At 33.7% G+C, this 25,908-nt stretch overlaps 1 protein-coding gene across 3 annotated transcripts in view; it reads right to left on the bottom strand.

Annotated features, from left to right (window-relative positions):
* LOC110462868 (phylloquinone omega-hydroxylase CYP4F2-like) overlaps window positions 1-25,908 on the bottom strand; it is a 47,916-nt gene that overhangs the window by 20,455 nt on the left and 1,553 nt on the right. The window contains exons 3-10 of one of the 3 annotated variants that reach the window (XM_021517098.1): window positions 24,946-25,118; window positions 24,106-24,233; window positions 23,234-23,296; window positions 22,347-22,470; window positions 21,459-21,591; window positions 20,208-20,337; window positions 18,497-18,692; window positions 14,408-14,490 (exon numbers count right to left, since the gene is read on the bottom strand). In XM_021517098.1, coding sequence (XP_021372773.1) covers window positions 14,408-14,490; window positions 18,497-18,692; window positions 20,208-20,337; window positions 21,459-21,591; window positions 22,347-22,470; window positions 23,234-23,296; window positions 24,106-24,233; window positions 24,946-25,118 — 1,030 coding nt within the window. Of the gene's footprint in view, window positions 1-14,407; window positions 14,491-17,351; window positions 17,548-18,496; window positions 18,693-20,207; window positions 20,338-21,458; window positions 21,592-22,346; window positions 22,471-23,233; window positions 23,297-24,105; window positions 24,234-24,945; window positions 25,119-25,908 lie in introns of those variants that run through there. The other 2 variants (XM_021517097.1, XM_021517099.1) reach the window with 2 other exon arrangements.

Raw genomic sequence — 25,908 nt, 5'->3', positions numbered from 1 at the left:
GATAAAACGGGTGTTATGACCACACCAACGCCAGTCTGTCTGTACCGCACATTCTGTTTGAAGAGCTCTTCAGGGGGAGAGCATCAACACCTCCTTAAGTCTGCAGTAGGTCAACTGTGCTGACGAAAAAACAAGAGCCGTTCGAACAGCAGGAGCACACGGAATCTCCGACATCAAACGTAACTAGCATGATAAGTATGCCCTCGAAGATTAGGCTTCTGATTGGTTAATTGATATAGAGAGGAATATAATGTTATGTATGCTTTATCGCCGGTAAATCACTATCACACTTTTTTCAAAATTTATCTGCAATAATGAAAGAAATATGCTTAGGCATTTGAATGAAGTATGACGCATGTATGGTGATAAGAGAATTTATATTGTTGGTTTTCCTCATGAACCTTTTCCCTGTCAGATACCTTACATGTTATCATTCTTGTAAATGCTAAAAGGAACAAAACATATCGAGGATCACCATTGAGTGTGTCTTAGTCTTATCGGGCTTAATAGAACATCTGACATTCTATTATTTCATTCAAACCTAAATCTCACAAAAATGAGGAGTGAACCCCATCAGAAAGCTATACCGCTGTTGGTTTCGGTGAGATACATTCAGCCCTCCACAGTCCCATTTGCAAAGTTCCATCAACGACTAATTGACGGAAATTTCTCATTTTTATATCAAAGTTTACCCCTCCTGTTGCCAATTCCTTACCTCATTCCTAATGACACAACATATATTACTTGTGATTTACGTGCTGGGGAGCATACGCGTCTGGAGGCCGAATCACCGCTTTCTCTTCTCGTTACATAATTTACAGTCATTCGGTGAACATGTCTATCAGAGTTGTTTTAGATTGACAAAATTAGGAACAGGATGTCAAAAAAATGTTTCGGTATACAACTATTTCATAAATGCGTTTATGGGCCTTTTTTCGTAAGCAAGAACATACATCTGTGGAAACTGCCATCACTGTAGTTGGTACATTACTGGAAGAGCAGCAACAGCAGACGGTCCACCGATTAACAGTTAAATTCATATTTACGCTTTCCATTTTGTTTGCAATTAAAAATATAAAAAAAATGAGGAAATCTAGTTTATGACGTCGGAATTTTTTTGTGGTTTTATGAAACTAAAAAAAAATACTGGTGCATTACAATGCTCGTAAAGTACGTTGTATTCATTAACTGTTTGTATTATTTCACTTTTCCAACAAACGAAACTGAACTCGGAGAACCATTTTCCAGAATCTTTCCTGGCACGGACTATTCATACAATTCCGCAGGGGTTTTCTACTCCCTCAAACTCATAACTGAATCGTGCTGAATCACAAAACAAATGTTTACGGCTTCAAACCATCCCAAACAGTTATTCCGGCAAACAATAACGTTGGTATATAATAAAACACATTCTGCTTGTGGCAGTTAATGAAATATTGGAATGTGATGAAAATCGTAGGAAAGCTGGAATTTCTACACCAAGATGTGTCCTCAGTTGTACTTCTGTCCAGTTAGGCCAGTTTAGACACAGTGATACCACAACCACTTTGTTGTGCATTAGCTGTCCATAAACCTAACTTATTTGTCATTTTGAATATTATGACAATTCAATATTGTGCAGTAAAACATCTGGCATTATAACGAAACGAAATCCCGTTGTCAAAACAGATACGTTTTTCAGTTATTTGGTGATCTGATGATAATCAGGTTATACGTCTTATAGCAGACACTGCAATCATCATTCTTTATGAAATTAAATACTATCGATCTCCCTAATTAAGGAAGATATGAGTTTCTTTTTACCAAGAAAATCAGACAGCTTTTCTTGATTACGGTTGTAAAAACGACAAAACGTAATGTTATGTTTCTAAAGGTTTTTCAAAGTCCGTCGATTGCAGTGGTCTTTGAATGACCGTTCCATGTCCATTTGGTCAATTGTTTGGTTTCTTTCAAAACATACGTTTTTGTTCAACGGCCACATTATGAAAATAAACAAATAAATATACCCCCTCCCGCGTTCACACATCAATGCTAGGGGTGTAAGTTTTAGATGGATATTCTTATTGAAGAACACTAATTCAAACACACAAACAATAGACTAAGTATATACAAAATCATCAACCAAACGTGCAGCATATAAGAAACATTTTTGTGTTGGTTTCCTTACATTCTTATTCCAAACATTGTCTATTTTAATGTGACATTTCTACTTATTGGTTACTAGCTCCCGATAAAGAAGTTAGCTAACTCTTACGTGAGAAAGCACAGAAAAAACATGGCAATGTATTTGTCGCCTACCATCTACCACCTTGCAATACTGGAGGTGTTGATAGCTTGGGTTATGAAACTGCAACATAATTAGTGAATGTGGGTATTTCATTCTAAGGCTTACAGACGAAACATAGAATTTAGTTTACAGTATACGCTCGTCCCCATGAAAAAAAACCACTAACAAGCAAACTGCTGAAAGAAATTGAGTAAACACTGACTGCAAAGGAATTTAGTTAAGTAAATTGAAAACAGAACAGTGTGAGACACAAATAATAACTGCATTCACATATGATTTTTGTGGATTTTTAATGTAGCCAACAGAAATAAAAATTGATATTTATTGTAGAATTTTATATGTGATATTTTTGTGGATTTTGAACGTATACAACAGAAATAAACATTGATATATTATAGAATGTAATGTCTATGATGACTTATCATAAAATAAAAGATGACAATGTATACGGGTACTATTAACAGAAGGAGCTGGTTCTTAAAAGGGGAATATCATACATGTAAACCTACCTATGGTAGTCATTCAACATATGCTTGATCTCATTCTATAATATTTCAAAAACTTTCAATCAAGTAGTTTTGTCAATATCTCGTGTAGTTAAGCTTTTAATGAAAACGCTATATATGCGATTATTTTGAAGATAATAGATGAATATCAGAGAAAAATATTATGTTTGCTTACAATTGACACAGGCATATTTTTAGTCATTTTCAGATTTGTATACATTTGGTAGAGCAACATCAGATGAGGAATTCATGTGCATCTGTTCTATATGATACAATGACCTACATTACTAAAGTATATACATCCTTGACAGAATTTATCCATCATTCTACATCTATACTCGAGATATTCGCAGCTTACTTATGAATAATTATGGTGTTTTCCCCTGTATATATAGTATACATATACATCCGTACCCTTACCATGAATTGTCTGTATATACAAACATATATCCAGCGGTACATTATTATTATCATAATATCAGTACATAATCAGAGCGCTCTGTTCAATAACCGCCCTCCATCTTGCATTCATCACGAAGAAAAACGTCAAAATTTCATCTGTTAATATCAAAATATTTTGCCTCCTGCCTTTAATTTCTCTTGGTATATATAATGCCATAACATGTGTTAGTTTGATTTAATACGATGTAGGCCAAACTAATTTAAAGGGCATACATTCTCTTTGTTCTTTCCCCTGTATGTATAATATGGAATCATTCTGCCTATCATCTATCGCGATACGCCACTCGTAAATTAACACTGTAATATGACTGCAAAGTTGGTTCTGCCTCGTGTTGCATACTTTCAGTCTTGAAACGAGTTTGTGCCTTTGTATCAAAGTTTGCCTCGTCATGGCGAGAACCCACCCTCTGATTAGAGAGCATTACCAGCCATATGTCACAGATATGATTTACTACGCTAAAAGAGACCCCCATAATTCTCTGCATGTATTCACTCTTTCTTCTTCCACAGATATTTTTATATTAAATCATCTTTATAAAAACTACTTCTATCTGCAATGTTTTGGAAATAAATGTTACTAATAGACAAGTCATCTACAAAGCAGAAACAATTCAGGCTATGCAGATACAGTGCTTTGGAGAATCGCAGAACCAATTGCGGAATTTCTATACCAAAATAAACCGAAACAAAACACTGTTATTTATAGCTTATTCATTATATTTAACAAATTTAAAACAAGCTTCATATACTCCACTTCAAAAAAAATAATCACATAACTTCATTCGTTTGATAAATCATTTTTGATCAAGTAAAATGTTAAACATAAATGAATTACACTTTATATTGGAAACAAACCAAAACTATTACGTAAAACCCTCAAGTTTTTTAAACAGATGTTTCTCCTTTATAAACATTCGTCACAATCTATTTAATTTGCAAGCTAGAAAAATTTACGTACATTTGAAGGTTCCACTCATCCTGTTCCTCATATCTCCAATATTGACATGTATTGAAAGTTTTATTACACATTTTAAAGTTATAGTTTTAAATATATCGAATTGTACCTCTTATCTTAATTGGTGTTTAGGAACTAGTCGGATGTATTGAAACTACTTATCAGTTTCTATAATTGTTTTTCCTATTTCATAAGCATATATTTCTGATGGAAAGTGTTGGATAAGTTTTCGCAATTTATTCAAGTATTAAATAATGTTTAATATCGAGGTCAGAATCGTGATTGATTGCTGTTACTTTAGAAATATTACAAACAACCATTAAGATCTCACAGATATTACAGTTATCTGTGAACAATTTACGTTTAAAACATATCCTTGACAAAGACCAGTGGGTGCTTTCGATATTTTTGTGGTTGACAATTCATGAATTATCTTGCCTCCACTAGACTTCTATGTTGTCCAAATCAAACAGTTCAACATTTATCATCTGAATAAGTTGAAATACGAGTGCTTGATATATACCATTTGCCATTCTACAATTTGGTGCATATGAAAATTATTACATATGTGACATATAGAATAATAAAAACATAGCACCATATCTAGGCGAGGACAAACTTCAGTTCAAATAAGTACTGAAGAGAATCTATAACACCCGAAGACACAACATAACAAAAGGACAGAAATGTACCTATGCAAAGAACATCAATCAAGCAGTTTTATTTGTGTGACTTAATCAGATATCTACAATAAATACAACCTATGCTGCTTAGATACCTGAATAGCGTATTTATTTAGGTAATATTGTTATTTATAAAACATTTATCTAATTTATGTACGACGCAAATTATAAAAAAAATGTGTGCTTATTTCAATCAAGGAAAAAGTCGATTAGGTTTTATTATTGTTCTAATAACTTTAATGGATTTATTTTGCTCTACAATATGAGAGCGTTAATATATAAAAGCGATAGGCTCAGTAAACAAATTAATGCAAAAGTGATACCAAAACATACGCATAGATGACATTCATAATTGCATCACCTAATAATGGTTCGAAAACTAATGAAGATAAAACAATATACATGTAACTTCATCTAAATAATAAAAGTGTATATAACATATTATGATCTGTATGGTTAGTATGTGAAGTATGTTTAATGATTGTGGTGCATGTTTAATAATTGTGATGTATGTTAAATAATTATGATGTATGTTAAATAATTATGATGTATGTTTAATAATTGTGATGTATGTTTAATAATTGTGATGTATGTTTAATAAAATTTCATGGTTATTGCTCTTCGAGTAAATCTGAACATAACTTTTGGCGTAAAAAAAATATTTTAACAAAATCTAAAAAAACGTAATTCACTTACAAACTTCTTGAAACCAACATTTGTATTTTATCAGAATTCTGATTAATAACTTTTTATCGCATTCAAGAAGTCGATGTAGCTTTATGAAATATTCGAGAATGAATTAAACAAATATATTCATTGCTTTAATTATATAAAGAGCGATACGTCAATAAAAATTAAATTAAAAATCGCAATGTAACAAGATAATTCACGTTTACAAGTATATCAAAATGTTTGATTTCCCTCATGAGTACCAGTTAATTATTGCTACTTCTACTTTCGACATCAGATAAGTGAACTGTTTCACAAGAAACCCCATATCAGGCAGGAGAATCTGTCGTTTCCCATCATTATTACTTCATAAATGTCAGAAAGATGGATCTGTGTTTCAATGTTATATGATATTCAGATCTGATGTTGCTCCACCATGCGTGGCCATGTTGATAGAACAAAAGCAGTGAGCATATCGACACAGGTTCTCTGTCATACTTATTAAATCTGACAAACATTATCTGCAAAGTGACTAGTTCAGTAATTGTGTATGGATGTTAAATGTATTTTTTATTTATTTATCTTACAACAAATATGAAGCATTTTTTCCCAACATATATAAATCACTCTTGTTGGCCTGAATAAAAGTGTCTAGAGGGTATTAATGTGGGGGTACCCGGAAAAAACCCACATGGTCGGGCAGGTGACCCAATATCTTATCACGTCCGATCGGAGAATCGAGCTCCAGTCATCTTAGTGAAAAGCAAGTGCACTGTGTATCCACATTGTGCCATCCGACCACCAAATATCCTGGGATGCTCAAAGAATAGGTAAGAAAAAAAAGTCAAAGGAATTCCATCTCCAGTTATAAACAGAAAAGAAAAGAAATATAAATGTTGAAAATTAGCTCTGATTTTTAAAAACAATTTAAAACATCTGCATTTCATACAGGTGTTTTTTTTAGTTTAAATCCTAAAGGTTTGAAATACAATTTGAATAAAATAAATCATAAAGGCCAGATAACATGTAAACGGTTTTGAAGGACAGTCTTTTTACAATCGCTTCTAAAAGAAGGTGCACTTTGATGTTATCTTATTTGCATCACAGACATAAAACAGTTTTTGTATTTGAAGCTGTCGGTCACAATTTATCAACAATTATAGCAAAACCTTTGTGTGCATACACTTCAGTGGTCATTTTTCTGATGAATGTGACAGTGTACATATCGTACTAGTCATCGAAACGTCACATAGAAAATCGTATTGGTTCGTATTGGTTCTGTAAAAAGAACTTCTCATAATATAGCAAAACCCTTTTTAAATGATTTGCATAAAACCAATACTTCTTTGAATGTAAGATTATTTCTTTCATGTTTTAATAGGAATAAGTGCTAATCCTTAAGACATTCAGTATGTTTTACTCAGCTGTGAAGGACTATAAAGTTGCTCATAAATGCACACTAATTGCAAAAATTCAAAACAAGTTGAAATGTAGTCAAACAAATGGTCCGTGTCAACATAATGCCTACATTTGATAGCTTCAGATCATTCTCATAACACAACGATGTAATTAACAATCTCCTCGCATTGAAAACAAATTGTATTCTTAGTACAATAAATAAAACAATCATGAAATTGTGGAAATTGGATGAAATAAAGAACACTTTTTAATTCTTTGACAATTTGTTTATTTTAGGATGATGTATTCTGTCATCAAAGTTTCGGATGTTAACGCCCAATTAACTTGATTATGATCAGAAAACAGACTGTGTGTAGATAATGACTTGGTGTTTTACGTAATATAAGACAATGGCTCATCATACAAACGTGGTATTGAACTTCTGTTTTGTTAAAATCCTTATGCTTTTCCTTTTGTTTGGACATTTCCTCAGTGTCTGATGTTGTTTTTTTCGTAATGATTTCAATATGCTTTTCGTTTGTTTGAACATTTCCTCAGTGTCTGATGTTGTTTTTTGTATAGATTTCAATATGCTTTTCCTTTTGTTTGGACATTTCCTCAGTGTCTGATTTTGTTTTTTGTGTAGATTTCAATATGCTTTTCCTTTGTTTGGACATAACATCCGTGTCCGATGTTGTTTTTTGTATAGATTTCAATATGCTTTTCCTTTTGTTTGGACATTACCTCAGTGTCTGATGTTGTTTTTTGTATAGATTTCAATATGCTTTTCCTTTGTTTGGACATAGCATCCGTGTCCGATGTTGTTTTTTGTATAGATTTCAATATGCTTTCCCTTTGTTTGGACATTTCCTCAGTGTCTGATGTTGGTTTTTTGTATAGATTTCAATATGCTTTTCCTTTTGTTTGGACATTACCTCAGTGTCTGATGTTGTTTTTTGTATAGATTTCAATATGCTTTTCCTTTGTTTGGACATAGCATCCGTGTCCGATGTTGTTTTTTGTATAGATTTCAATATGCTTTCCCTTTGTTTGGACATTTCCTCAGTGTCTGATGTTGTTTTTTGTGTAGATTTCAATATGCTTTTCCTTTGTTTGGACATTTCCTCAGTGTCTGATGTTGTTTTTTGTGTAGATTTCAATATGCTTTTCCTTTGTTTGGACATTATCTCCGTGTCCGATGTTGTTTTTTTGTATATATTTCAATATGCTTTTCCTTTGTTTGGACATTTCCTCAGTGTTTGATGTTGTTTTTTGTGTAGATTTCAATATGCCTTTCCTTTGTTTGGACATTATCTCCGTGTCCGATGTTGTTTTTTTGTATATATTTCAATATGCTTTTCCTTTTGTATGGACATTTCCTCAGAGTCCGATATTGTTTTTCGTATAGATTCCAATATGCTTTTCCTTTGTTTGGACATTACCACCGGATGTTGTTTTTTTGTATATATTTCAATATGCTTTTCCTTTTGTATGGACATTTCCTCAGTGTCTGTAGATTTCAATATGCTTTTCCTTTGTTTGGACATTATCTCCGTGTCCTATGTTGTTTTTTTGTATATATTTCAATATGCTTTTCCTTTTGTATGGACATTTCCTCAGTGTCTGTAGATTTCAATATGCTTTTCCTTTGTTTGGACATAACATCCGTGTCCGATGTTGTTTTTTGTATAGATTTCAATATGCTTTTCCTTTGTTTGCACATTTCCTCAGTGTCTGATGCTGTTTTTCGTATAGATTTCAATATGCTTTTCCTTTTGTTTGGACATTTCCTCCGTGTCTGATATTGTTTTTTTTATATATTTTATATGCTTTTCCTTTGTTTGGAGATTTCCTCCGTGTCTGATGCTGTTTTTTGTATAGATTTCAATATGCTCTTCCTTTTGTTTGGACATTTCCTCCGTGTCTGATATTGTTTTTTTTATATATTTTATATGCTTTTCCTTTGTTTGGAGATTTCCTCCGTGTCTGATGCTGTTTTTTGTATAGATTTCAATATGCTCTTCCTTTTGTTTGGACATTTCCTCAGTGTCCGATATTGTTTTTCGTATAGATTCCAATATGCTTTTCCTTTGTTTGGACATTACCACCGTGTCTGATGCTGTTTTTCGTATAGATTTCAATATGCTTTTCCTTTTGTTTGGACATTTCCTCCGTGTCCGATGTTGTTTTTTTGGATAGATTTCAATATGCTTTTCCTTTTGTTTTGACATTTCCTCCGTGTCTGATGTTGTTTTTTTAATATATTTCAATATGCTCTTCCTTTTGTTTGGACATTTCCTCAGTGTCCGATATTGGGTTTTTTTTTTTTGTATATATTTCAATATGCTTTTCCTTTTGTATGGACATTTCCTCAGTGTCTGTAGATTTCAATATGCTTTTCCTTTGTTTGGACATTATCTCCGTTTCCGATGTTGTTTTTTTGTATATATTTCAATATGCTTTTCCTTTGTTTGGACATTTCCTCAGTGTCTGATTTTGTTTTTTGTGTAGATTTCAATATGCTTTTCCTTTGTTTGGACATAACATCCGTGTCCGATGTTGTTTTTTGTATAGATTTCAATATGCTTTTCCTTTTGTTTTGACATTTCCTCCGTGTCTGATGTTGTTTTTTGTATATATTTCAATATGCTTTTTCTTTGTTTGAACATTTCCTCCGTGTCTGATGTTGGTTTTTTGTATAGATTTCAATATGCTTTTCCTTTGTTTGGACATAACATCCGTGTCCGATGTTGTTTTTTGTATAGATTTCAATATGCTTTTCCTTTGTTTGCACATTTCCTCAGTGTCTGATGCTGTTTTTCGTATAGATTTCAATATGCTTTTCCTTTTGTTTGGACATTTCCTCCGTGTCCGATGTTGTTTTTTTGAATAGATTTCAATATGCTTTTCCTTTTGTTTGGACATTTCCTCCGTGTCCGATGTTGTTTTTTTGAATAGATTTCAATATGCTTTTCCTTTTGTTTGGACATTTCCTCAGTGTCCGATATTGTTTTTCGTATAGATTCCAATATGCTTTTCCTTTGTTTGGACATTACCTCAGTGTCTGATGTTGCTTTTTGTATAGATTTCTATATGCTTTTCCTTTGTTTGGACATTTCCTCCGTGTCTGATGTTGTCTTTTTTGTATAGATTTCAATATGCTTTTCCTTTGTTTGGACATTATCTCCGTGTCCTATGTTGTTTTTTTGTATATATTTCAATATGCTTTTCCTTTTGTATGGACATTTCCTCAGTGTCTGTAGATTTCAATATGCTTTTCCTTTGTTTGGACATAACATCCGTGGCCGATGTTGTTTTTTGTATAGATTTCAATATGCTTTTCCTTTTGTTTGGACATTTCCTACGTGTCTGATGTTGTTTTTTTTGTATAGATTTCCATATGCTTTTCCTTTTGTTTGGACATTTCCTACGTGTCTGATGTTGTTTTTTTTGTATAGATTTCCATATGCTTTTCCTTTTGTTTGGACATTTCCTCAGTGTCCGATATTGGGTTTTTTTTTTTTGTATATATTTCAATATGCTTTTCCTTTTGTATGGACATTTCCTCAGTGTCTGTAGATTTCAATATGCTTTTCCTTTGTTTGGACATTATCTCCGTGTCCGATGTTGTTTTTTTGTATATATTTCAATATGCTTTTCCTTTGTTTGGACATAACATCCGTGTCCGATGTTGTTTTTTGTATAGATTTCAATATGCTTTTCCTTTGTTTGCACATTTCCTCAGTGTCTGATGCTGTTTTTCGTATAGATTTCAATATGCTTTTCCTTTTGTTTGGACATTTCCTACGTGTCTGATGTTGTTTTTTTTGTATAGATTTCCATATGCTTTTCCTTTTGTTTGGACATTTCCTACGTGTCTGATGTTGTTTTTTTTGTATAGATTTCAATATGCTTTTCCTTTTGTTTGGACATTTCCTCCGTGTCTGATGTTGTTTTTTTTGTATAGATTTCAATATGCTTTTCCTTTTGTTTGGACATTTCCTCATTGTCTGATATTGTTTTTTGTATATATTTAATATGCTTTTCCTTTTGTTTGGACATTTCCTCAGTGTCCGATATTGTTTTTTTATAGATTTCAATATGCTCTTCCTTTGTTTGAACATTTCCTCCGTGTCTGTTGTTGTTGTTTTTTTTTAAATATTTCAATATGCTTTTCCTTTGTTTGGACATTTCCTCAGTGTCTGATATTGTTTTTTTATAGATTTCAATATGCTCTTCCTTTGTTTGAACATTTCCTCCGTGTCTGTTGTTGTTGTTTTTTTTTAAATATTTCAATATGCTTTTCCTTTTGTTTGGACATTTCCTTCGTGTCTGTTGTTGTTGTTTTTTTTTAAATATTTCAATATGCTTTTCCTTTTGTTTGGACATTTCCTTCGTGTCTGTTGTTGTTGTTTTTTTTTAAATATTTCAATATGCTTTTCCTTTGTTTGGACATTACCACCGTGTCTGATGCTGTTTTTCGTATAGATTTCAATATGCTTTTCCTTTGTTTGGACATTACCTCAGTGTCTGATGTTGCTTTTTGTATAGATTCCAATATGCTTTTCCTTTGTTTGGACATTTCCTCCGTGTCTGATATTGTTTTTTGTATATATTTAATATGCTTTTCCTTTTGTTTGGACATTTCCTCAGTGTCTGATATTGTTTTTTTATAGATTTCAATATGCTTTTCCTTTTGTTTTGACACTTCCTCCGTGTCTGATATTGTTTTTCGTATAGATTTTAATATGCTGTTCCTTTTGTTTAGACATTTCCTCAGTGTCCGATATAGGTTTTTTATAGATGTCAATATGCTTTTCCATTTGTTTTTACATTTCCTCCATGCCAGATGTTGTTTTTCGTATATATTTAAACATGCTTTCCTTTCTGTTTTGACATTTCCTCAGTGTCCGATGGGTTTTTTTTGTATAGATTGTATAACACATTTCTTTTTGATAACTTGGTGTTGCATAACTCATTATGAGTTTGTGATAATTAGTATATACAGTCCATATATGTCACTGACAAAATATCGACGTACAGTTGCCTATGTACGAAAAAAGATAGTCTATACAATTGTGAGTAGGGTTTTACAATTTCTGAAGTTAGCTTTTCCCTTTTTATTTGAACATAAATAAATCAGAATCTATAACAAACTATGTTTAGTTGTACAGTATGGCTTGGAACGTTATTTCATCTGAGACAGATTTTTAGAAATAAAACAATTCAGACATCTTAAATCATATCTGTCAAATTCAAACTGTCAAAGTCAAAAAAATCATCAAATATCTCTTCCTTTTCATCTAGAAACTGATATACATTGTACTGGTATCAGTGATTATACTAAGAATAATAAAACGTTAAACAACTACTAAATAAATGTATTTTACATTAATGGGTTTTATTTCAAAAAATTATCCTGCCACTTTTTTCCGTAAAACAACTTATTTATTTCATTTTAATTCAATCTGAAACCAAAATTGCCACGTATTACTTTTTGAGATATTGCTACTGGATTTTAAGACAGACAATGCATTGTACAACCAATGCTTGAGTCATACTAGTCAAAATGAATACAAAGTTTTAATGCACTTTATTGGAATGTCACTTATTTAACACTAAGTAAGAGGATATTCAATGTATAAGGAGTGCATAATATTCTATTCAATGTATAAGGGGTGTTTATTATTAGATCTCCCTATGTTAGAAGGAAGGAGCTAGGAAATGAGGGAGATGTTGGTGGGTTTTTTTAATCAGATACCATGTATAACCTGATACCCTGTTGGACATTACGTATTTGGCAGATTAACTTCTTTTGACAACCTGATTGACATTATATAGTGGACAAATTAGTGGAGATTTAAGAATACACCGGCCTTATTATTCAGTAGTTTTCATTTGAAACGGGATACTAACATTTCCAGAGAGAACGAAAGAATAAAAGATACCAATAAACATATATAAACACCATGAAGAAAATAATGCAACATTATTTCCAAAGAAGCCAATTCCACATCACAAATAACTTTGAAAATTGAAAAAAAACATCCTCTTTAAAAAGGAATAACATATGACTTTAAAGCCACTTCCAAAGAATAAAAGCAGAATGGAGTATATATTGACCAACACTTGACTTGGTAAAGAAGCCATGTAAACTATATGAAGCATTCCTATGATTCAAGTAGCTGTCAAAAATTTAAATATGCTTATCAGCTTGAATATGGTAGGTAGACTTTAGAGGCGCAATCCTCACTGTGCTTTCACTGTGGGAAGGGCAGTAACTCTTGAAGTATGTTCATTCATAACTATGTTGTTTACAAAATCTTTGTGCAACGAAAATACATTCATGACTTCCAAGATAACAATAAAATAGAAACAAAACAATTTCAAATCTCTAAAATAAAACATTAAGTCCACAATAACTTACAGATACAAACATTTTTTATTTTACAACAACTAATTAGAAAAGAGTTTTCTGACCTTATAACAATCACTCCTATAGCACAGATGGATACATACAAAGTTTCTTAATGAGGGAGGAAACCCAACTACCTGGAGAAAACCTACACGGTGTGGCAGTCGACCAAATACCTTTTCACACCCAATCGGGGAATCGAACCCCAGCCATCTTTGTGAAAGAGGTGTGTGCTATATCCACTCTACAATCCGACCACCCAAATTTTGGTTTGATTTGGTTTTATTTTGTTTAACGTCCTATTAACAGCTAAGGTCATTTAAGGACTGCCTCCCCTGTGTGAAAGATGCATGTGTGCAGTGTATGTGTGTGTATTTTGGGAGGCTGCGATTTGTTCGTGTTTGACTCCTTGTGATAGCGCGGAACTGATGCCGACTTTATAGTGCTACCTCACTGAAACGTTTGCTGAGCATTAGCAGGAGTAGACACTACCATTTTTATAGACTCTGATATGTCTCGGCCAGGGGACTGAACCCAACGCCTTCAACACGGGGGCGACCGTTCAACAAATGGCCAAAAGTGAGGCAATGTCAAGGGAGACATTAGGAGGAAGAAAGTTATTTAGAAAGAAGAGAAAAGATAAGGTCTCAAATTTACTTGCTTCTAGATCTTACGATCATGCAATTGGGAGCAGCAGGTAGAATTCCTACGCCTTACCTGCAGGACCGAGAATAACTTCAAATAGATTTTACATAAGATATATGTTCTGACAGCCTGCATAACATGAAATGTTGTTTGTGTATAAACATTCGTGATTTGTGGTTGCTAACACTGGATCCTAATGGAGGTATGTCCGTAGGATACAAATTAATTAAAATATTATATGGGGCAAAGAAGTAATTCCAACAATGTGGACAAGTTGTATACAAGTATATATAATATATATATAACAAATAATGGAAAAGATATTAAAAGGGGGGAGGGGAGATCTGGTTTTAATTTCACTGATAGAACAATGGAATAGTGACTCACCTTGGCCCTGCGGAGAAAGGTACGAAGGCGAATGGGTCTCGTTTCTCCATGTTCTCTGGTGTAAATCTCTCCGGATCAAACACCTATGGTGCGGAATAGAGAAGCGATTGATTTAATTATGAATATCATCTTAAATTATAATTATCTTCAATTTAAATAGGTCATGCACAATTTTGTATAGGTTTTGATGCCAATTAAAATTATATATTTTTACTTTGATTATATGCATGTTATTACAACTTCATACTTATTATAGCAAAATGTATACTTCAATGATAATGTCCTGAACATTTCAAATTGTATTAGCATGGATTAAGTTTTGGTATAGAAAATGCTTTTTCTACACTTACTAGAGGCCAGTTATACATATAGATAAAGTATGTACATAAAATGTACTCGAGTGATATGTTAAGTGCAGGCAAAACTATGTCAACTTTTTAAAAGCAAGTTTTTCAAGACAATATGTATACAAACAACAGCAAGCAATGGGAATTAAGCAAAGCTCTTTAATGTTAGTGGCGATATTAAGCACAATATAAGTGAATTGACCCTTAGGCAGGAGTGAGATAGAAGGCATGAGACTAGCTACACTATAAATAAGAAGAATGCCTAACTACCTACCTTTTTTTTTCTTTTTCTAAATAGATGATAATTTAGGAATGCTCCCTCGACATCACAACTTTTTTATCAGTATTTTTTTTTGTTTGGTGATATTTTTAATCAGTTGTTTCACTAGCACTTTCGTTACTAAAACTACTTAAAACTATAGCTGTAAAGCCAAAGGCAAACTTATACCTCCCGCTCCTATATAAACCAGAACTATAAGCTAAAGGCTTACTAAGCAAAGCAATATAGTCTCCCACCAGTAATGATTTCTTTATTGACTGAGCTGTACACTTATTTAAGTATATATGTAACTCTCATACTTCTTGCACTCCCTCTTAATGCCAAAACATACTTGCAAACGAAATATTGTTAGCCCAGATGAACCGTTCTGCTGAAATCGTCCTAGCAGTAAAGGGAGAGATGTCAGGGCAAAGATTTTTAACAAAGGGACATAACTCATTAAAAAGGGTCGAAATGAAAAAATACTACCCTGATGCACGACATCAGGGGGTTATTACCATATCTGCAAACTTTCACTGAAATTGGCCCGGTACTTTAGGAGGCAGACAAAGATTGTTTTCAACAAAGGGCAATAACTCCTTTTAAAAGGGTCGGAATGAAAAAGTGCTACTTGGATGCACAGCGTCAAGGGGCAGTTGCCATATCTGAAAACTTTCTTTGAAATTGGCCTAGTAGATTAGGATAAGTTGCCATGACAAAGATCTTTCAACTAAGGGCCATAACTCCATAAAGAGGGATGGAAAAAAATACCTGGAAGCACAACTTTAGGTTGTAGTTATCATATCTGTATATTCCATTGAAATTAGGAGCATAGTGTTGGAGGAGTTGTATGGAGAAGTATTTTTCAACAAAGGGACATTACTCCGTAAAAAAAAGTGTCAGATTGAAAAATTAATACTTGGATGCACAACACCAGGTGGTAGTTATCATATCTGAAACTTTTCATTGAAATTGGTCCAATAGTTTTGGAGAAGTTGTGTGGGGAAGCATGTTACAACAAAGGGCAATAGTTCTGTGAAAAGAGTCAGAACAAAAAGAATAACACCTAGATGCACAATTTCAGGTGATAGTCAACATATTTGAAAACTTTGATTGAAATTGGCCTTATAGTTTTGGAGGAGTTGTCCGGACAAGGATTTCTCAACAAAAGACCATAACTTTGAAAAAAACGGAGAGAATGAAAAAATGATACCTGGATGTACAACTTCAGGTGGTAGTTATCATATCTGGAAAGTTTCGTTAAATTGATCCCACTTTAGAAGGAGTTGTCCGGATAAAAAGTTTCGAGATTTTTTCAACAAAGGTAAATATTTTCATGTGAAATATGTGATTCATACCAAACTGACTATAACTGGTTTGCTATTGTTTTCCAATAATAACATAGTTCTTTGTTTTAAAAGGGGAAAATAGAAACAGATGTCATTCAATCATTGTGCACATAATCTATAAGCTTTCATAAGAAAATCTTAAACCATGATAATAATATATATACAACATTTGATATAGCGCCCAATCTAGCTAACATAAGCCACTCTAAAGCACTAAACAGTACATAGATATACAATTTTTTACAGTCAATACAATTAGTATATACATTAATCAATACAATATTGAGGAATTCGCAGGAGCTGCCTTATCAGGTGCTAACTACTAGTCCTATGCCACCTGGCTAATATTTCCCCATGTGTGTATGCCTGTGTGTGTGCTGGAGATGTATTGTGATAAAACATGGTTTACCCTTGATCATTACAAAAATCTGACCCTTGACCCCTTGTCATGACCTAGAACTCTGATATGACCCCTTGTCATGACCTAGACCTCTGATATGACCCCTTGTCATGACCTAGACCTCTGATATGGCCTATGAATGTTCTTTGTTCCTTGGCACACTCTCTGGTCATTATATTAATAGATATCTGTAGTCATACTAAGATGTTTAACCTTTTAAAAGTTATATGTACCAGACAGCTTTAAAATCATTTGACATTTGACCCCTTGTCCTATCATTTAAATTAAAGGTAAGGACCTGAGGTAAAAATGAACAAAATTGGGAGCAGGGAAACATATCTTCTTGTGTAAATTATACAAGTACATGTGCACTAAATAATTCACTGAAACACAGGAACCTGGTTAGACATCTGCCTTCTGTATGCTCAGAAGCTATTACGGTAGTGATAGTCTAAAGCTTGATAATGGTGTATCAGATTATAAAACAGAATTTAACATTAAAAAGCAGCTTATTTCGAAAATATCAGTGTGAAAAACAGTTCAGATTAGCAAGGTTCTGCTATATCAAGGTAAAATAAGAAATATATACCATAGAGTTTTCCCAAACTTCCGGGTTGTGATGGGTATTGTAGATGAGGATTAAAACCATCTGACCAATCGGGACAATTTCTCCGTCTATTTCAAGTCTCTCAGTTATTTCCCTTAATATAACTGGCACCGGAGAGTGCAGTCTCATGCCTTCTTTAACACACATTGTGAGATACGTGAGTTTTGACAGATCATCCCTGCAACGATAGGCAGACAGGTAAAATGTACAATGTGACTATAGACAAGTGTACAGTGTTGCTAGGCAATTGTTATATACAGTCACACAACTGTGCAGTATGTGCACAACTAGACCCTTGATAGTATGTTTTTAACTCCCCAAAGTTAGTTTTTGCTCCTGCGTTGGGGTGTTTTGACTCGCCATGTAACAGGGAAAATGTGATTAAATTAATTTCTGAATTGCTGAATGTCAAGGTTATAACCAAAAGTCTTAAATATGTAATTGTACAAGTATTATACAACCCATTACTAGCACACAGCTCCTACAGTGTAGGTAACTGTACAATACAACAAGGCAAATGTATATTGTAGTAAGGCTAATTAGCTAGCCTTCATTTCAACCTGCCAATAGGTCAATGCACCTTTCCTCTGTATGTAAATATAGATACAGGCAACTATAGCTGGCTTGGCAAGACTATATGGGAACATATCCTGTGTCTTAGCAGTTTCTGTCAGGATAATATTTTTAACTCATTCAACCCTGAAATTTCATAATGCACTATTCCAACCTATGAATTGGAAGAGTTCAAATGTTTCTTCAGGGGTGAATGAGTTAAACAAAACACTGTGTTTTCAAATGGAAACAAAATTAATTTTAAATTGCAGCCAATATTTCTGGCAGTTTTATTAATTTAGCTATGACATGCTAAGGGATATTACAGAAATCTTATAGTATTTCTTCCTGAAATAGCCCTTAACTCATGCTTTTCAGGCCAACCAGTACTAGTGTACTTTACAAATGTTAATTTTCTACATCAGATCGAAGCACTGCAGAACCAAGACACAATTTATGAAAAGTAGGATTAATATCTGTTTAGGTTAATATGGACATATATAAATATATAGTGTAGTATTAAGCTATATTTTAATACGAGGCTACGATATATCCAAGGGAGGCAACACACCTACCAAGGAGTTTTCCCAGATTTCAGGGTTATGGTGAAGTCTGTATAAACTTATAGTGATCATGGTCCCCTTAGGAACGACCCTCCCACACATTTCCATGTCCTCAGTTACCTCCCTTAACAGCATCGGAACTGGCACATGGATTCTCATTGCCTCTCGTAAACACATTGTCAAATATGGCAAATTTGAACAATCATCCCTGTTGGTGATAAACAAACATTTAAGACTCAATTATGACCATACATCCCTTTTTTCCCCCTTTACCAGGTAGTTCAGTTCACTTTCACTGGAATTTTTGTCACTTTACCGACCTTACTACTGTAGCTACAATAATAATAACAATAATTAATAATAATTCGAGGTTCTTTATATACTGCTTTTTCACAACCTAGATTGTAGGTCGTCTCAAAGCTGTTCACAAATTGTTATCCGTTGTTATAGGACCTTTGCAACCAGCCAATATCTTTCTCAACTCCCCGGGGAGCATACAGCCGGAGCTGCCATTGGGGTGCTCACAGCTAGCATTCAACAATTCTAGCACTGCCCAACCATGTACTCATTTACAGCTGAATAGACTGGAAAGAGTGGAGTAAAGTATCTTGCTCAAAGTTACAACACAGTGCCGTGCCGTAACTCGAACCCACAACCCTCGTCGCGAGCCCGGCGTCCTACCACTAGACTACCATGCCTCAAATCCATGCCTCAAATACTGATATACTGAAAACTACAGTCGGTATGCACATTACGGCAGATGACCGTATTTTTTTCTCACATCCTCATGAGTTTGATCATAATCACATGGAGGTTTGTGCTTTGTGATATTGACTCCACGTTACTTTTTTTAGAAACAGCAGGTCAATATTATCTTTATGACCAACGTTACTTCAATTGTAACATCACAATGCTCTTAACCAAATGCAGTGTTTTCTATTGAAAGTTTTTTGACATGTACCTTCAATCTTGTTTAATATAAATGTAAAAACAGCATAACTTTCTATCTGATATACAACTAAAGGACTTTCATTTTGGTGAATATGTGAGGATATGGGCCTGAAAAGTTAAACAATGTACCGATGTCGACTGCATCTCAGTCAATATATCTTTCTCATGTCCATATACCTAACCACATTTTCACCTCAACCAAAGTCCATGACTGATAAAAAAAAAAAAACGGGCTCTAATGCTATGAAATTTGGATTCCTTTTTTTTGTATTATTCAACCAAATAAACAGCCTCCTCAGAGTATTTGCTTTTATTACCTAATGTACTGTGTTATCCGGTGAATATACCCATGTCATATTTTTCGGCGTATTTACCAATGTAATATGACCTATCAGCCCTGTGGTTGGTTTTAAGTTTCAATTGTGACGTCGAGCCTACGACAAGAACATGATGGCACAGACTTACGCACTTGAGTCAAAATGGCTGCTTTTTACATTTCAATGTTGCATGAAAATTGTCGTTTTACACGAATAAATGCCACAAATAAAATGGACCTTACACTTGTTTTCATTTCATATGAAATTTATGAAACTGGCCAGAGAATGGTTAAATTGAAAAATTCTTAGACCTGTTTCATAAATCTCATATGAAATGGAAACTCATGTAAGATCCTATATATATACATGTATAAGAAATTAATCAAAGACCTTATTGATGATATACCATCCCTAAGAGACAGCAGACCATTGACAATGGACAGTAATTAACATACCATGTGATGTCATCAGAGTCCCGCCCCTGAAGGACCTCGTCAATCTCCTGTTGAATGCGCCGCTGGATCTCGGGATTCTCTGCTAGTGAATACAGGGTCCAAGAAATGGCACTAGAGGTCGTGTCATGGCCTGGCAAAGGTCAATTTATTTATAGGTCAGTTACATCACCAGGGTCCTCTTGCTCAAAACCTAATTTGCTTAATAAGTCATTAACATAAATCTCAAAATTTGATTTTTGAGAGCTTTGTCAATATTTTTATGTTTTTTCTCATATGATGATCATTTTGATTCCTTATACACACAAATGTACAACTTCACTTTTGAAAAAAACATATGTTTAAAATTTTGTGTTAAGCAGCCATTAAGCTAAACATACTTTGGACAACTCATGATCATCTATACAAATCACTCCAGCTATTTGTGACAAAGGTCAACACCTTTTGGTCACTGAGGTAGCCAACATACCAATCAAACTTATAATACATGTACTGACAAATACACAATCAAATACATGTATGGTTACCCTAAAGCCAAGAGTTAAATGAGATACATGTGTATTGGGAATTATGAAATTGCACCTAAACCCTGTTGGTATTATTAATGTATAACTTCTGATTTAATACTACTAACTTAATCACTTCATCAAACCCTTTTATAATCATAACTTTGTTAAATTCTTTGACTCCTAATTCAGTTAATTATATGCATATGAAATATATTTGAACTTGTTATATCAACTGAGTATTACTTTATAATTTATAATTAGATAATTTCTATATGACATTGACAAAATATCTGAGTATGACCTTGAATAAAACATGTGAGTCCGATAGTGGTTAATATAAACGTGATAAAACATGTGAGTCTGATAGTGGTTTATATAAACGTGATAAAACATGTGAGTATGACATAAGTAAATGATATGAGCATGATCATGACCTAAGTGAATAGTCAATCAATTTATTATGACCCTGACATGACATACTTGCCAACCTTTTGAAATTTTGATAGGGGAGATTACGCATGCTACAAAATTTAAATCATAAATGAAATGTGTGTGTATCCCCCATAGGTGATAAATATCACTTCAGAATCACATTCAAGAAATAATTTTAAGTTAATAGCAAAATAACTAGCTGAAAATGTTCAAATTTTAGTGTCCAAATTTGGGAGTCTCCCTCCAAAATAGGGAGAGTTGGCAAGTATGCCTCGATGAATCATGTGGTAATTTGACTGTTCCTTGCTTTTACCTTCAAACAGGAATGTGTCCACCTCGTTCCTGATCTCAATGTCGGTTAGTCCAATGCCCTCCTCATCCTTAGCTGTCAGTAGGATATCTAGGAAATCAAGTGCCTTTTTCTCCGCAGAATTTTCTTCAGATTTCTACAATAGATGGTCAGTCTTATGCATTTCATCAAAGTCTTACAATGACTTTCAGACTTTTCAGGTGAAAATAACATTTGGGCATGATGTTACTTTCTTTGACATTATAAACTTAATATTCAAATTGATACCTCATAAACCCATAGCGTAAATCATTTAATTAAAATTAGTTTCCATCAATACCTATTTTCTTGATTATAAGCACTTCAAATAACTTCACATCAAAATAAATTTGTGAAAGCTTCATGTGTTTTGTTGTTTTTAAATAATTTTACTGGTGAAGTAAGGATATTTTTATCATATAAAATACTGTTTATAGAGAATGTTCTTAATGGGCCTGAGAAAGCAATTTTGACCTCAAATTCCTCTTGGTCAGTATCACTTTCTCGGGTTCATATGACCAGATTCACCTCAGCATTACTCCATAATAATAATAATGACAATTTGAGGTTCTTATATACCGCTTTATCACAACCTAGTTTGTAGGTCGTCTCAAAGCGGTTCACAAATTATTATCCGTGGTTATAGGCCGGGTCTTTGCAACCAGCCAATATCTTTCTCAACTCCCTGGGGAGCATACAACCGGTGCTGCCATTTCGGCGCTCACAGTAAGTAATCAACGATTCCAGCACTGCCCAATCATGTACTCATTTACAGCTGAGTGGACTGGAAAGTCTATAATTGATGAATATGATTTAGGGAATACAGCAGTATAAATATCAGACTACATCTATTGTTGATGACAAACTACCTACCATTGATTCCCGCCTCTTGATGATGATGTCCTCCGCCACCTTGTGTACATAGTCGCAGTGTCTCTTAAAGCGCCGGCCGTCACTCGTCAGCAGGTAGATAAAATCATTGTGTACCCACGGCTTACTGTAGAATAAAGACAGCATACTGATCAATCATCTGTCCAGTAAATAACTCAACTACCGTATTTGCTGTAATAAGGGTGCAAGGTCTAAAAACATCAAGCACTGGATCATGACCAGTCATCTTGGATATTATGTTTCTGTGATATTTGGAAATATTAAATAATTAAATGCACGTGATAATTCCTAAATACACTATCTATATATGTTACAATAATACAAATGTTGGAATAGTATAGGCTACACGATAAATTCAAATATAAATGACACCCGATTTTAGGTCGTTTCGGACACACGAGAGGACCAGTTATAACTTTACGTCTTTGAAATGTACTGCATCGATCCCAGGAGTTCAGTAAAACAGACTTTTATTCACTCACTCTTACTCAGCCACAAATATACACACACATCTTAACTACCTCAGTAACTGTTAGTATATAATACTGTATTTCTATAGCAGAAAACTCCAGATAAATGTTACTTAATAAGGGTGCCCCTTCTTTCAATTACCCGCACTCTGTGCCCTTATAATTAGGTCAAATACGGTATGTTCGTATTACAATATTTGGTTGTTTTTCACAATCATTACATGGTCATGCCACAGAATTTCACAGTTCCTTAAACCTACAGACTGAACATGTTACTGATGTGCTAAATTGCATTAAATCAGTTGGATCTTAAAAAAAAGGCAAATCCTGATTAATAATATTTAACTAAAACACGACAAGATGGCAGAAAACATGATACATTATTTAATGTTTACTTACAAGAATCTATCTGTAATTAGCTCCAGCATCTCTGTTACACAGCGAACATAGGGATGTTTGTCGCTGAAGAAGAAACATATAATTTAAGGTCAAGAGTACCACTGCATCAGTTATTATCGTGAAGAAGAGTTCCAATCAGAGGGTTTTTTTACTTGGAGTACTCTCCCTTCTAAATAGAAGATGAAACAATCGAAAGGACTTTGTCTGGTTAAGAGTAACTTCCTTGATACTAAAGGTTTTCGTAGGCTTTGCGGCCCATACATTGGACACTTATTTTGAAGCTATTCAAGTATAATTCCTACCAAGCAACATTGATAAAGTGTAGGTTTTGTAATATAAAGGTCCCATGCTTGACCTTTGCTGATTTTGTGTTATCTATATTAAAAAAAAAAAATCTAATTTCAAACATATCAAAGAAAAAAAGTATAATTCTGCAATGCACCACAACATGTGATTTTTATGGAGTATTTCTTTTGAAAAGGCTAAACTAAAAATACTTCATGATAGTGACGGTGGTGATATTATAGTTTAATTTGTTGATAACCTTTACCAACATTTGGTTCGAATTTTTAACAAAATTTAGATGAAATAAACTTTAATGTCATTTTTGAGTCAATGGATAATTAGTCTTCAGACAAATACCTAGTATTACACTTTAACAATTTGACATGCGATCAACTAGAGCAATATTCATAAAAAATAAAATTTAAATAAAATAAACTTTCATGTTAGTTTGAGTAAATGAATAATTAATCTTCAGTATTACACTTATATCAATTTGTCTACAAAAATTCAGGATATTTTTTTTTAGGTTTTGTTCAATACCTTTAATGAGTCATTTTAACAATTATAAAAATATATAAAAAGTCTACCCTATGCTCTGGCACTCAGTCTTGTAGGAGCAAGCACACTGCAGGATGACATCTAGGGTATACTGGGAGACATGTGAAAAAGCTTCAAAGTATCCATCTCCCTCCAGGTGGAATCTGTCAAGCTTATCCTGGTGGTAGACATTAAATATGATTAGAGTTAAGGACCCCTGTCCCACTGTTCTGTAGTTTTTCATACACAGTTATTTCCCCTTAAATTCATTTTGGATATCACTGTAGCCCATTTGGGGAACCAGTAGCTGAGTCGCGATCGGTTAGAGCAATAGTATAACAATCTTCAAAAAGGGTTCAAATCTCAGTCTACCAACCGCACAATGTTAAGACTACAGCTGCTGTTTATTATATATGTATTTCGTTATGTCAACTTAATTATTTTTCAGAAAAATCCTGTAAGGTATGGATTTCTTTTCAGAAATTATAAAACAAGGCTACAACCATGCAGCAAAAACAGTTTCCAATGTGGAGTTACAGTTTTTGGCAGAAATGCGTTAGCCTTGCTATATGATGGCATGCAACACAGTTTCATTAAAAGGCATTCTTCAAGATGTGTCGCTGCACATGATTGAATAAGTTTGAACTGATTGGTGCTGCAGACCATCATAAATCATAAAATGATGTAATTCAATCCTTAGAAAAAGATTGTTTTTCAAATTGACCAACCAATGAGAAAACTTCAAAATGAAGCCTTAATTAGTGAGGTCATATATGGGAACATTTTGTAAAATTCACATGATACATGTATAAACTCCATGCATCATTCAGCCTTAATTGTCTCTGATATTTACGTATACAAGGTATCCATGATACCATGTTTCTGCTTACAATAAATACGTCAGCTGTGCGATTGTTGAGTTTCTGGTATGGTCGCAATATATCAAAGTGGAATGCTGGAGTGAGGAGTCGGCGATTCCTTCTCCACTTACTGCCCCCAGACAGTAGCAGTCCATCTCCAATCCACGGCTCAATCAGGCGGTAGATCTGCTTCCCTTTAGGTTCTGTTGAAAAACAGCAAAATGTTTTCGACCCAAACTCAAATAAAAACAAATATCCTGGATGGGTAACTTCAAGTGATTTTCTGCACCCATCTTTTTCTCTTACTCATCGTAGTTAAATAACTTTGAAAACTAAAATTCTAGAGAATATTAATAATAATATATGTTATCAATTCATAGAAAATTATAAAGCAGTAACAAATAACTGATTAAAACCTACAACCCTGAGTTATGTCAAAATAAAACAAAAATAATGCACAGTAAAAGCATACACATTGAAACTTCAAAACCTCATTAGGGAGTATCAATGAGCTTAAGAGATGGATTTTCAATGATTTCTTAAAAACAACTTATGATCCACACATTATGTAAGAATAAAGTTGTGAGACTGTCCCATTTTTCTACTTCTGAATTGTTATATTAACAACCTGATTTCTGAAAGTACCAGGTAATGCTACATGTTTTCAGAACATTTCTACATGTACGTGCCATAATAATTATAAGGTGCCAGACTGTGACCTGGATGGTCTTGCTGGAATGTATAACACAATTTGAAGTTGTCACTACAGAATTACCACAGAGGAGGACCATTTATACATACAATGTACTAGTTTTCATGTAGTGTCGACGTTGATGTAAGCTGATCCAGCTTATTGAGACACAACTTGATACTGTTCTATAGTTGTGTCTGGGTGTGAGTAGCATGGAGGTACAAATGTTTGGTGATGATGACGCCAGAAAATATACAGAACATACTGTAGGACCATATGTACATAAGAAGTTTGCACTGGGA

This window comes from Mizuhopecten yessoensis, unplaced genomic scaffold (assembly GCF_002113885.1).
Source record: "Mizuhopecten yessoensis strain PY_sf001 unplaced genomic scaffold, ASM211388v2 scaffold10839, whole genome shotgun sequence".
NCBI lineage: Eukaryota > Metazoa > Mollusca > Bivalvia > Pectinida > Pectinidae > Mizuhopecten > Mizuhopecten yessoensis.
Note: the sequence above shows the minus strand (reverse complement) of the source record. Positions and strands in the feature narration are given on the sequence as shown.